The sequence below is a fragment of the Eutrigla gurnardus genome (genome assembly GCF_963514095.1).
Source record: "Eutrigla gurnardus genome assembly, chromosome: 17".
NCBI lineage: Eukaryota > Metazoa > Chordata > Actinopteri > Perciformes > Triglidae > Eutrigla > Eutrigla gurnardus.
The window spans coordinates 19,250,804-19,265,434 of NC_139928.1; the positions used below are offsets into that span (position 1 = coordinate 19,250,804).

General features: G+C 41.4%; 1 protein-coding gene across 1 annotated transcript; it reads left to right on the top strand.

The window, feature by feature from the left end:
* The first annotated feature begins 726 nt into the window (after window positions 1-726).
* bmp8a (bone morphogenetic protein 8a) lies at window positions 727-8,619 on the top strand. The gene is made up of 7 exons (XM_084031895.1): window positions 727-1,943; window positions 4,831-5,023; window positions 5,496-5,644; window positions 5,726-5,905; window positions 6,217-6,296; window positions 7,495-7,605; window positions 8,161-8,619. The coding sequence occupies exons 1-7, from the start codon at window positions 1,442-1,444 to the stop codon at window positions 8,308-8,310; spliced, it is 1,365 nt and encodes a 454-aa protein (XP_083888021.1). The 5' UTR covers window positions 727-1,441; the 3' UTR covers window positions 8,311-8,619.
* Window positions 8,620-14,631: the final 6,012 nt, after the last annotated feature.

Below are 14,631 nucleotides of genomic sequence, written 5' to 3' on the forward strand. Positions count from 1 at the left end.
ACGACTCAAATGGACTGAAAATGGAAAACTTTAGCTAAAAAAGTTAGCTAGTTGATGCTAATTAGAGCTTCGCTATGCTAACATGTTCATTATCCAAATCTTCATGTTTATTTTTTAAATAAATTAAATATGTAATTATTTTGTGTCTTTTTGCTCACAATGACAAAAAAAACGTTATAAGAACTATTAGTTAGCTAATATTTGGTGTATTTCCATGACAGTTAGCTTTAGCGTAGCTAGCAACAAATGTTTTCAGCTAAGTTAGTCAGTTAGCCACACTGTCAAATAAGGAAACTAAATAAAATGAGCAACGTCAAATTCATTATTTATTTAAATTAGCTTGAATCACCTGCATGTAAGCAGCGAGCTAACTAACTGACTAACTAACTGACTGACTGGAGCTTAAAGGAGAGATATAAAGATATATAAAGATAGATAATATTCTGTATTAGTAAACTGACCGTATTATTTATGTATTGGGTTTTTCTGCTGTAGCGTTTGTTTTCCACTCAGTTCGACGTCTGCAGAGAAACTCTGAGTCCGTTCAGTCGTGAGCAGAACGAGGCATCGGGCCATCTGACGATGAAAGGAAGTAGTCATGAAGAGATGAAAAGGAGGAGACGGAGAGCCGAGGTCTCCCAGAGACCACTGGGAGGGGTGAGGATGAAGTTTAAAGACTTGAGGAGGGAGGGAGGGAAACTCCCTCTCGGCTTCAGGCGCTCACTGCTCCTCAGCTCTGCCTGCAGATCCACAAGAGCTGCCGCAGATTTGAAGAAACCCGAGGATTACGATCAGGAAACGAGCTGTTCGAAGCTGGATGACGGCAGATATCGGGGACCCCAGAGATGTGTGGGTGGCCCGCGGTCTTCAATGGACCATTAAGGACTGGATGAAAGCTTCCAGCTGTGATCGTGGACTCGCTGCGGCGTCCACCCCGGGAGAAGGTTGCCCTCCGACCTCTGGAGCACCTGCTCATCGCTGAAAGTACTTTCCATCCCAAAGTTTTACTTCAAAGACCGGCCTCTGTCGGTGTTCACAACATATTGGATAAAGCTTGTAATTATGCCCTCGCTCTCATTATCTCTGTTTCTTCTGCTGCACGACTGAGAGGTGAGGGAGACGCGGATCAGAGGGTGAGGCCTTTTTTTTTTTTTTTTTCTTCTTTCTTCAAGATTAGAGAAGGTAGAAGGGAGAGAGGAAGGCAAAGGGGGGAGGGAGAGATAAACAGAGGGAGTTCAAGGCGGTAAACACGTCCCATCCAGAGCCAGCTCTTCTCTAAACACATCAGGCAAAGATCAGCATCTGTCTGGAACGGGAGGACGAACTGGAGCGAGTCGAAAACACTGAGGTCGCCCGTCTGGAAACACTGGAGGGAAGAGAGACGAAGGCGGATTCATTGTGAGACTGAACATCTAGATTTTCCAGCAGAGAGGAAGAAACCATGGACTCCCACAGCTTCCCTTGTCTTTGCAAGATGAAGCGGCAGCACGTGAGCAGCGTCTTCCACGCCAGATCCCGGTCTCTGCTGCACCCCAGGACCCTGGTCCTGCTGCCCCTGCTGCTCCTGCTCTGCCTCTCCCTGTGGAGCCAGCAGGCCGAGGCCCTGGTCCACTCCAGCTTCCGGCGGCTCAGCGGCCGCGAGAAGAAGGAGATGCAGAAGGAGATCCTGTCCATCTTGGGTCTGCAGGGTCAACCCAAACCCCACCCGCCTCTACGGCCGCCCTCCTCCGCGCCGCTCTTCATGCTGGACCTGTACCACGCCATGTCGGCCGACGGCGAGGACAACGAGATCATCGTGAACGGAGCCGGGATGGGGAAGTTCGGAGGGGCGGAGAGGCTGGCTCAGGTCAGCCACGGCGTCCTGCCGACGCTCAGCACGTACACGCCGCCGCTGGGGACGGTGGTCAGCGAGGCCGACACGGTGATGAGCTTCGTCAACCTGGGTGAGTAGACCGTCGCCACCTGGGGGGCACAGGAAGTGATGCGTTATTATTATTATTTGTATTTTTACCTGTTTGGATCAAACCTCCAGGAAACTCGCTGGGCTTTGAAGCTCATCTGACTTAGTGGCCAAACTATAGAATGACCACTTCCTGTTTGGTCATGTGACGCAGTCGTTCTCTTCACACACAAGGAAGAAACATTTAAGTAAAAAAAGAACAGAGCAGCAATGACGTCACTAAAATAAAAGCCTGCAGGGCTTAAAGTGGAAGGAGGCGGGACGTGAACCATGCTGTGGTTTGACCGCCACATTTTATAATTCCAGCTGGACTTCAAAGGCAGTTTGACTTTTAGGAAAACGGGCTTTCTTGCCAATAGTTGGGATTGAGTTTGTACGATGAATATGATGCTGTAGCCAGCTAGCTAACGTTAGCATAAAGACTGGAAACGGCTAGCCGAGCTCGCTTAAAGTAACAAAATCTGCCTCATCACATCTCTAAATATCACAAGTTAACATGTTATATGTGGTTGATTTAATGTGTAAAACACACGTGGTTTTGGAGGAGGGGTTACGCTCCCGATGCTTCTTGGGAGAACCTCCCAGAACCTCCAGAACCCCCCAGAACCTCCCTGCTCTGAGAAGATCTCTGGCATGGAGATGGATGGAGGACGAGGGCCGATGATGAAAGTTATCATAAGTAAATATTTAGAGAAGTTTAGAGAGGATTCAGTTCTGTAAGAAACCAAAAGGAAAAAACAAAGATCTTAATGATTATCGAGGTTTTTATTGTCCAAATTCAGTGAATTTTAGTGCCGTGGTCTCGTAGTAACTATAAATCATTAGTAATAATTCATACAGAGCCCCCAAAGCAGTATATATGTCCTATATGAAAGTACATTTAATATTTTTTATTTTGGACAGTTTGTTTAACAACCAATCAACTGCAGATTAATTGATAATGAACTAAATATATATATATATCATAAATCCTGTAAAACTTTTACCCAGAGTTCCGTGTGAGCGCTCAGCAGCCGACTGATGCCAATCTGTCATGGCAGGAAGAATCAGACATCCTCCCCTCCGCCGCTTCCTTCCTCCTGCTCGTCTGGAATGTGATGGCGATCTGAGGAAAAACCATGGGAAACACCGTCTCTAATGAACTCACATCAAATTAACGGTTTCTTTTTTCTAAAATTCTCCTCTCTACATCGGAGAAGAAAACGCATCAGTCCACGCTGTAAAAACACAGCGTTTCGTCTCCAAACATCGTTTAAATTATTTAAACGTGATTTAAACGTGTCTTCAATGAGATTTAAACGTGATTTAAACATAACTTAAACATAACTTAAACATGATTTAAACGTGACTTTAAAGTGATTTAAACATGATTTAAACGTGATTTAAACGTGACTTAAGCGTGATTTAAACGTGACTTAAACGTGATTAAAGCATGATTTTAACGTGATTTAAACGTGACTTTAACGTGATTTAAACGTGACTTAAACGTGAGTTTAACATGATTTAAATGTGATTTAAACGTGTTTTAAAAGTGATTTAAACGTGATTTAAGCATGATTTTAACGTGATTTAAACGTGATTTAAACATGATTTAAACGTGATTTAAACGTGACTTAAACGTGATTTAAACGTGACTTTAACTTGATTTAAACGTGACTTTAACGTGATTTAAACGTGATTTAAACGTGACTTCAACATGAATTAAACGTGTTTTAAAAGTGATTTAAACGTGATTTAAGCATGATTTTAATGTGACTTAAACGTGATTTTAATGTGATTTAAACATTATTTAAAAGTGATTTAAACGTGACTTAAACGTGATTTAAACGTGATTTAAACATAAGTTATTATCATTGATGGTAACTGTGGGGCTAATTTTTTAAATTATGTTACTTACTATATTCAAGTCTTCAATGTATTAGTTGATTTATATTTTGTATTAATAATCTACATCTGCAACATAGCTAAAGCTGTTAGATACACAAAGTATAGTATAAAGTACTACTATCTGCCTCCAAATTGGAGTAGAAGTATAAAGACGTAGAAATGGAAATACTCAATTAAACTATATGATAGGTCAACATTGAACCCAGGCAGAGTAAAGGCTGGCATGTCCATGAAGCTCCGGGTCACCTGACCCTCCACAGACTCTGATATCACGTCTCCATGGGTGTGTAGTTCATGTGAGTTGAATGAAGCAGGTCTGGTGTGTGTTTCTACGCAGCTGCGTGGAATTAGAGGCTCCGCCGCGGACGACGAGATGAAAATACTGTGTGGAGGCAGCGACGCTAAAAATACCAGGCAGCCTGCAATTAGTGGTGTTTGTGCTGAGCAGCTGCTGTGGTTCAGGGCACTAAGTGTCTCTAATTACTGCTGTGTGTGTGTGTGTGTGTGTGTGTGTGTGTGTGTGTGTGTGTGTGTGTGTGTGTGTGCTGATATGAGCACGCCCAAACCATCAGGGGTGTCCTGTCTTTAGTATCTCTATTTATCTGTGTGTGTGTGTGTGTGTGTGTTCCCCACAAGGACACACACACACACACACACACTGTGCTGGTGTTTCGGTTTCCACGGCGCCCGCTCACGTCTTCATCTGCATAACGTGTTTGAACAGGAAGTCCAAATAAGGACGTGACATCAGTCATGTTTTGAATGAAGTGGAACATCACAATGTTCTCTGTCACCAGCAGCTGCCGAGGTGCCCGTAAGCAAGGCACTACACCTCCATCCTAATACTACAGTGAAAAAATAGTGTAATAAAAAGTACTATACCAGCTTATGAAACGTATAAAGTAGCATTTTCTCCTTTTATTTAAATGAAATATTAGATAATCAACCATTCTCCTCCATGTAAACGTCTAATGTCTCTGCAGTGGAACAGGAGCGTGACCTCCTGCAGCCTCGTCCGTACTGGAAGGAGTTTCGCTTCGACCTGACGCCCCTCCCTCAGGGCGAGACGGTGACGGCGGCAGAGTTTCGGATCTACAAGACGCTGACGATGGGCCAGAGGGCCAACCGGACGCTGCACATCTCCGTGTACGAGATCCAGCGAGAGAGCCGACACAGGTTAGCAGCTCACATCCGTATCTGCAGCTCTCTTCTCAAAAGACATGTGTGATGTTTTATAAACATCAGAAACATTTCTGATACAATATACGTATGATTTCACTAGAGTCTCACTAAGAAACAATGGTTAACTTGTTACAAATTGTGGATTTTAATGCTTTTGGTCATCATTACCATCATTCATGTACTTCAGTAAAACAATGAATCCCCCATAAGGCTGACCTTTGACCTCTCCAGAGAAATAAAGGGTGACAATAGCCAGACTGCATTCTTGCAGATGAAACTTTGAGCTTTGATTTTGAGTGAAACATCCATTCAACGTCACTGATAAAAGTCCCTTTGAGCTGATCAAACGTATTGATAAAAGTCCCTTTGAGTTGATCAAACGTATTGATAAAAGTCCCTTTGAGCTGATCAAACGTATTGATAAAAGTCCCTTTGAGCTGATCAAACGTATTGATTTCCGTCTCAGAGAACCAGAGCTGGTGCTGCTGGACATGCAGTCGGTGCCGGCGGGGCAGGAGGGCTGGCTGGCCTTCGACGTCACCTCGGCCTCCAACCACTGGCTCCTCCACCCGCGCAGCAACCTGGGCATACGGCTGTACGTGGAGACAGAGGAGGGTGGGTCCATCAGCCAATCAGCATCCTCCTTTAACTGCCGCCACATACTGGAATTGAATTGTGTGTTTTTCTGGGTCCCAGACCGCTCCCTGTCTGCAGGCTGGATCGGGTTGGTGGGCCGCCGGGGCCCTCGCTCCAAACAGCCCTTCATGGTGACCTTCTTCAGGGAGAGTCAGGTCCCGTGTCGGCCGCCACGAGCCGTCAAGCCTCACCCCCGGAGGAGGAAGCCCAAATACGACCTCCCGCCCCCCAGCATCCACAGTGAGCTCACGGCCCCCATGTTCTTACATGTTTTATAAGACATGATGTGGAAATCCTCCATCATAAAAGTGGGATTTTATTTACAATAATCTATGAAAAAACGATGGAGTTTGATATGCAGATATTAATAATCCATGTAACTGAAGGGAACTCAGCTTGATGTATTGATTGTGGCTCGTTAATCAATGTGAAACTTTAAAATATAGAAAATGCAACATGAAAAGTTATGATCTTATCTGAAAAATCCTTCTCTTTTATTTGGGTGAATTATTAATTTTCATCTTCCTTTCATGTTTTTCTCTTCTCTTCAGATCGGAATCCTGCAAACAACGGAGGTCAGCCGTGTAAAAAACACGAGCTCTACGTCAGCTTCAGTGACCTCGGCTGGAAGGTCAGTAAACTCTTTAAACTCTTTCATTCTTGATTCATATGTAAGTATGTATATTTTTATTATGAATGAGGCTTCAGATCAGTCAACTTTTTGCATTCATTATTTTACTTTGTACAGACGAGATCAGTGTTAAAAACCTGAATCCTGACCTTTTTTTCTCAGCTGTTGCAGAGTTACTGTATACTCTATGTATATACAGTAGGTGATTGGTTGCAAGTGATTGGACAGGATTTATGTCTTTATGCCTTTACGATATGTATTAATATATGTATTGGAATTTGTTGACGGACAATTCCCAAGATGCAGAAAAGACGTAAAAATGTTTTTTTTATAGAATATTGAAAACCTCAGTAGAGTATGTCGTGCAAAAATTGATGTTATGGTACGATAAAAAAAGGTTGCACTTTAGAATAACGAAAATAGTGATAGTATAGTGTCAAAAAACAATTAATAGTATGCTATGTCTTAATTAATCATATGTCCAAAATAGTTAAAATGTAGTATTTCAAAAAGGGTCAGTATGTTAAAAAAAAGTAATGAAAAATGTGTACTATAGTATGTGGAGAAGCCATGAAATATGTGTAGTATGTCGATAAAAAAAAATCCAAAAAGCAGGCATTGTGCAATATGTCCACAAAAATGTGGTTTGTCATATATAAATATGTCGAAGGACATAATAGTATCGTATGTCAAAAAAATCATAGTATATAGAATGTCAAAATCATAAAAAGTCATGAAAGTTTCCTCCTATATTATGTTAAAAAATCATAGTACATAAAAAAGTCATATTATACTTTACTTTGTAAAGAAAAATGTCAATAAAAGTCATGACCAAGGCATAAAAAAGCAATACTTTATATGTGAAAAAATATACTTTGATGCTCTCAGTTTACTGGATGATGTGGAGGACAAGTAGTTTTGAAAAATACAATTCTGATCTGAGAAAAGCCAAAATGATTGAGATTTTCATAATGAACGTTCTGTGTTTCTATATAATTGTCCATATTCATGGTGACACTGCTTCATAGAGCAAATTGATCAATAAAAACGTTACTTGAAGTGTGAATAACATTTATTCATCAGGTAAATAATTAAATTCTCCATGTTATGTCAGCTGATGTGATATTTCTAGAGATCAGACGAGGGCTGGTGATGATGATGATGATGATGATGTCACTATATCTCCGGTTCTGTGCAGGACTGGGTTTTGGCCCCCACCGGATACTCAGCGTACTACTGTGATGGAGAGTGTTTCTATCCTCTGGGCTCCTGCATGAACGCCACCAACCACGCCCTCATCCAGCAGGTGGTCAGTACATCCACCAGAAAGAGAACCAAATACACAGAGATACTTACCTTCAAACTGGAATTAAACCCCGTTATTTTAGTACAATAAATAGTATGTCCAATACTTTGGTATAAAACCAATATTATACTATAAATATTGAATGTTTTATTCCATACATTTATTTTGACAGCTGTAGTTATTGCTTGTGAGTCACATTTCAGATGTCTACATCGGATAGTACATCAAATATTACACACATCTGTGTACTAATCATCTCACAGCCCCTGGAGGGACCGACCCGAGTTAGGGAGACTAACATCTTAAGTCATAACAGAATCACTAGTTTCTGATCGACAGATCAGTACTACAGCTGCATGGTGGCATAGCGGGTCACTCTGTCGCCTCACAGCCAGAAGGTCCTGGGATCGAGTCCCGAGTCAGGGTCCTTCTGCATGTTAGTGTTGGTTCTCCGTCTTCCTCCCAGAGTCTACAGACATGCCGGATACATTTTATATACTTTAGTAGGATTTCTAGATCTCAGAGCTTTCCTCAGATACCTGGCCTTCCCCTCTGCAGGTCCATCTGCTGAAGCCTGAGGAGGTTCCTAAGGCGTGCTGCGCCCCCACCAAGCTCAGCCCCATCTCAGTCCTCTTCTACGACGACAACAACAACGTCATCCTCAAAAAGCACCGGAACATGGTGGTGAAGACCTGCGGGTGTCTATGAGAGCCACCGAACAGTCCGGTCCCCCCCCCCCCCCCAGGCATGAACTGCCAACTCTAGAGTTCTGCAAAGACGTTGGACACAAAGGCTTTTTTACAATGTTCACATTCTCATCTTATTTACCAAAGTTGCCTTTCTTATTGAGATTTAGTTTTCATAGACGGGTTTAAATAGTGCTGCCTGTATGTTTTTTTACTGTAACAAGAATGAAACTGAATGACAACGCTACTACTGTTGCACCACAACGTCTATGTAAAGAGAAAACTGTATTGAATTAATAAAATATTTACATTTTCCTCTGAAAATCAATAACACTAGTAGCTCTGTGTAAATAATAATACAACCTCTTTTCAAGACAGTAAAGTGAATATCTTTGGACTGCTGGTCAGAGGATTGTTACAGGTATCTTCACTAGTTAGGGCCCGAGCGCCGACAACGTCGGGCAGCGAAGCCCTATTGAAACTGAAGGGATTTTTATTCTTTTTCTTATTACGCAAGTTCGACGGCCTTTTTGGGGGCCTTGTCATATTCAGAAGTTGAAAAATATTGCCATGCACATGTGGACTGGCGAAAAATTTGAGATTTCATAGTTAGCCACAAAAAAAGTTGCTCGCTAGCGCCACCTAGCGCCTTGTAGGCCACACCCCTCACACAGTAACTCCGATTGACACAAAATTTGGTAACCATGTGCAGGCAAGTGTGCTCTACAAAAAACCCTAAGGGATTACAAAAGTCCGCCTACCGAAATTTTCCGCCATTTTGAATTTTGTGAAAAACCCGTTTTTGCTCATTTCTCCTAAAAGGTAGATCCGATTCTCACCAAAATTGCTGTGTGTCATCACAACAAATATTGTTGCGTTCAGAAGTTATAAGCCAATGAACATTAGAGGGGCGGGGCTCTAGAATTCAATACACATAACTCCACAATATTTAACCCAATGAACTTGCAGGGTATGTTGAGATGTCCCTGGGACATATCCTGAAAGTTTTATTAAAATTGACCACTCTGGGGCGCTACAATAAATCAGCCATTTTGGGCCATTTTAACGAATTGTAGGCTTTATATTTTAACAAACTCCTCCTACACCGTTGATCCGATTCATGCCAAACTCGCTGAGACTGTTCTAGAGGCCTCAATGATGCAAAATCATCGAAGGTCTTACATAAGTCTAAGGGCGTGGCCAGGACGGCGTCCTGAACATGGACGAAATCCATGCTTCAACCACAAAAATCTAAACTGTTATAACTTCAATGTACATTGTCTGATATGATCAAAACTTCACAGGTTTGTCAAGAGTCCAACTCTGAACACATCAGCACTGCAATATTGACTCATATTCAGAGCGCCACCTAGTGGCTATAGAAAGTGTTAAGTCTTATACTTCAGCGGGCTCTTCCTAGCAGCTTTATCAGATTCACCTCAAACGTGGTCATCATGTACTCAAGTCTGCAATGATGAAGAGTCATCAAAAGGTCTTGCATAAGTCAAAGGGCGTGGCCAGTGCGTGACGTTTTTGCCATTGTACAGGAAGTCATTGTAACTTCAGCATACAATGTCCAATCTGCTCAAAACTTGCAGGGTGTGTTGACATCTCTCCCTGGAACATAACCCCTAAGTTTCATCAAAATTGACCACTCGGGGGCGCTACAGTTAATCAGCCATTTTAGACCCACGCCGTGGCGGTGGCCGGGGACGACCCGCGCCGTGGCAGCCAGGGAGGGGCTTGGTTGGGCTATAGCCCCATCAAGAATTGTGTCAGCCCTACCGTTAGCCCTACCATAAAACCACCAAGAAAAAAACAACAACAAAATAACCAAGAAAAGTGCGGAGTTCAACAGCACCACCACGTCACGTCGTAACGGCATTCAGGCAGCTGCGATGACAACTGTCACTGATCTGGGTTCATTAACAGACTGTACTGTCCGTACGTCAACGTCACTCATGTGAGCCCGCTTTTAGTGTATGCTCGACACAGAGACAGCAGGCTACTAGTTTGTAAGCTACCTGGCTCTAGCAGTTCGCGTTAGCGGCTTATAGTCACTCACGTTAAGTTAACGTTAGTAAGCTGGTCAAAATTGATCATGGATACATTTGTTTTTAAACGTCGTCGGACGGAACAACAGATGGCGGTGGCGGGCCTGTTGGATAAAACTACGGACGCACCGTTGACACCTGCAGGGGAAGATGACCACTCGGGTCCCGGCTGTCATATCCCCCCCCCACAAAAAAAAGTCATACTATAGCACGTCGAAAATTCACGAAAAAGTCAGTCAGGATATATTCATAAAAAAATATTTAAAATTGTTAAAAAGGCATAAAAATCGCTCATCTCGCTTGACGCGCCTAGTCTCAGTGTAGGGAGTCCAAAACAAGCATAAAAAGCCATGGTCAAATTTTTCGTGGGAAAAAAAAAGTCATACTATAGCATGTCGAAAAAAAAGTGAAAAATCCAAAAAATTCATAAAATGTTGTAAAAATGATTTAAAAGCCGTAACATATGCTTGTGTATCGCGTGTCAATCAAAGTCTGGGTGAAGTGAGTCCACATAAGCCATAAAAAGGGTTGTTCATGGCTGGCAGGTGGCCTAGTGGTTAGAGTGCAAGACATTTACCCATGTCTGATGACACCGGTTCAAATCCCGCCTGGAGGTCCTTTGCTGCATGTCACGTCCCCATCTCTCTCACATGCTTCCTCTGTCCACTGCTAAATAAAAACTTCTCTACGCTGGAAGAATATCTTAAATCTTTTTTAGAAAAAAGTCATACAGGGCATGTCGAAAATTCACGAAAAAGTCAGTCAAAATAAATTCTTGAAATATTCATAAAAAATATTAAAAAGTCATAAAAGTCGCTCATATCGCTTGTCGCGTCAAGTCTGAGTGTAGGGAGTCCAAAACAAGCATAAAAAGCCATGGTCAAATTTTTCGGGGAAAAAAAAAAGTCATACTATAGCATGTCGAAAAAAAAGTGAAAAATCGACAAAATTCATAAAATGTTGTAAAAATGATTTAAAAGCCGTAACATATGCTTGTGTATCGCGTGTCAATCAAAGTCTGGGTGAAGTGAGTCCAAATAAGCCATAAAAAGGGTTGTTCATGGCTGGCAGGTGGCCTAGTGGTTAGAGTGCAAGCCATTTACCCATGTAAACATATATGTAGACGACACCGGTTCAAATCCCGCCTGGAGGTCCTTTGCTGCATGTCACGTCCCCATCTCTCTCACATGCTTCCTCTGTCCACTGCTAAATAAAAACTTCTCTACGCTGGAAGAATAACTTAAATCTTTTTTAGAAAAAAGTCATACAAAAGCATGTCGAAAATTCACGAAAAAGTCAGTCAAAATAAATTCTTGAAATATTCATAAAAAATATTAAAAAGTCATAAAAATCGCTCATATCGCTTGTCGCGTCAAGTCTGAGTGTAGGGAGTCCAAAACAAGCATAAAAAGCCATGGTCAAATTTTTCGTGGGAAAAAAAAAGTCATACTATAGCACGTCGAAAATTCACGAAAAAGTCAGTCAGAATATATTCATAAAAAAATATTTTAAATTGTTAAAGAGGCATAAAAATCGCTCATATCGCTTGATGCACCAAGTCTCAGTGTAGTGAGTCCAAAACAGCCATAAAAAGCCATGATCAATTTTTTAATGAAAAAAAAGTCATACTATAGCATGTCGAAAAAAAAGTGAAAAATCGACAAAATTCATAAAATGTTGTAAAAATGATGTAAAATTCCTAACATATGCTTCTATATCGCGTGTCAATCAAAATCTGAGTGTAGTGAGTGCAAAATAGTAGGGATGGGCAGAACAAGGCTTTGTGAAACAGCGAAGCGTTCAAAGCAATTGCGCCGGAATTGTGTCGAGGTTTCGAAACAATCCGAAACCTGGTTCTCCATGGTGACATCTAGTGGCCAGTTTTGCTAGCATGACAATTTGACTGTGAAACTCAACTGGTTCAGACAGAGAATATAAATAGCTGTCAGGTAGTCAGCCCAACCGCGAAAAGTAACGTGGCCTAATGGTGAACAATCGCGTCGTACACCCGAAAGTCCGGTGTTCAATTCCCAAGAAGTGCCACCAACAGTGTTTTTAAATAGAATTTTTTTAAATCGAAATTTGCCAGATGTTTTGTTATTTCAGGTTCATAGTAGCCTACATGATTCTGTTTTAAAATGTAGGCTGATGGCCCAGGCTTTTTCTTGAGAACATGTTGTAGGGAAAGGATAAACGAATTGGGAAAGTTAGGCTATGCTAATCAGGTTCAACATGGACAAATAAAAACACATTTTTTGTATGTCAAGATACATTTTTATTTAAGAATAATAGTTGTTCTGCAGTCTTGGCATTTAGTCGGTTTCTGGTTTTGGACAAAACCTCCCCAGCCTTGGAAAAAATCCTTTCACAAGGCACACTTGTTGCTGGAATACACAAATATTTGTTTGCCATTACACTTAAATGTGGATAAACAACTCTCCTCTCTTGCCAGTACTTCAACGGGTCAGCTGTTCTTGGGATGAAGGCATCAGTCAGATATTTCTGAACTTCCACTGTGGCATCTGCAGTGGCGCTCTGAATGTTTTGCGTTTCACCAACACGATGATCAAACAACTCCCATAAATTGTCTGATGTGGATGTTGGTGATGATGATGATGATGATGCTGATGATGCTGATCGCTCTGAGGACGTTGTTGCTTGTGGCTCTTCTTTGATCAAAAGAGCAGTTAGTTATACAGCATATGCATACATATATAACGCCATGTTAGGCTAAAATGAACGGACACTGCATCTTTAGCTTATCTATACTAGCCTGACTAAACACTACAACTAGGCCTACCTCGCACTAATCTGCTATTCCCTAAATATTAACGTCACTTTATCTATCTAAACTATCGCTCACTGTCTGTCTCTAGCCTGTCAATTAATCTATATCACTAACTTTACTATCAATTGCAAGAATACACCAAATTGCTGTCGCTATGTCACTATATCTCTCAAAATCGCTCTACTAACTCTCAATATCTCTCAAAATCGCTCTCCTCACAAAAACCCACAAAGATGAGATGTGTTTGAGTGGCTTTTAAGCATTCTGGGGCTTTGTGTTTTAGATTAACCAGCTGTTTAATTAGGCAATTGCCTCGCGCGGCAAGCGCCACCTGTGGAAAACAGATTGAAACCTGAATGAAACACTACGAAGCCTGTGGTCACGTGACAAGGGCGTTTTGAACCACATTTCGAAACACTGTCCGAAACACTTGCGTTCCGGAAGCTCGACACTGTTTCGAAACATCAGCTTCGAGCGTCACATCCCTACAAAATAGTTATAAAAAGGCTTAGTCATATCCCCCCCCCCCCCCCCCCCAAAAAAAAGTCATACTATAGCACGTCGAAAATTCACGAAAAAGTCAGTCAGGATATATTCCTAAAAAAATATTTAAAATAGTTAAAAAGGCATAAAAATCGCTCATCTCGCTTGACGCGCCTAGTCTCAGTGTAGTGAGTCCAAAACAGCCATAAAAAGCCATGGTCAACTTTTTCAGGGAAAAACAAAGTCATACTATAGCATGTCGGAAAAAAAGTGAAAAATCGACAAAATTCATAAAATGTTGTAAAAATGATGTAAAAGTCCTAACATATGCTTCTATATCGCGTGTCAATCAAAATCTGAGTGTAGTGAGTCCAAAACAGTCATAAAAAGGCTTATTCATGGCAGGCAGGCAGGTGGTTGAGTGGTTAGAGTGCATGCCATTTACCCATGTCTGCATATATGCAGCAGCCTAAAGTTCGAATCCCGGCTGGAGATCCTTTGATACATGTCACATCCCCCTCTCTCTCCCATGTTTCCTCTCTATCCACCGCTAAATACAAAGGTGTCTATGCAAGAAAATAATCTTTAAAAAAAAAGCCTTGATCATATTGTTAAAAAAAGGTCATGCTATAGCATGTCGAAAATTCACAAAAAAGTCAGTCAGAATATATTCATAAAAAAATATTTAAAATTGTTAAAGAGTCATAAAAATCGCTCATATCACTTGACGCGCCTAGTCTCAGTGTAGTGAGTCCAAAACAGCCATAAAAAGCCATGATCAATTTTTTCATGAAAAAAAAAAGTCATACTATAGCATGTCGAAAAAAAAGTGAAAAATCGACAAAATTCATAAAATGTTGTAAAAATGATGTAAAAGTCCTAACATATGCTTCTATATCGCGTGTCAATCAAAATCTGAGTGTAGTGAGTGCAAAATAGTCATAAAAAGGCTTATTCATGGCAGGCAGGTGGTTGAGTGGTTAGAGTGCATGACATTTACCATGTCTGCATATATGCA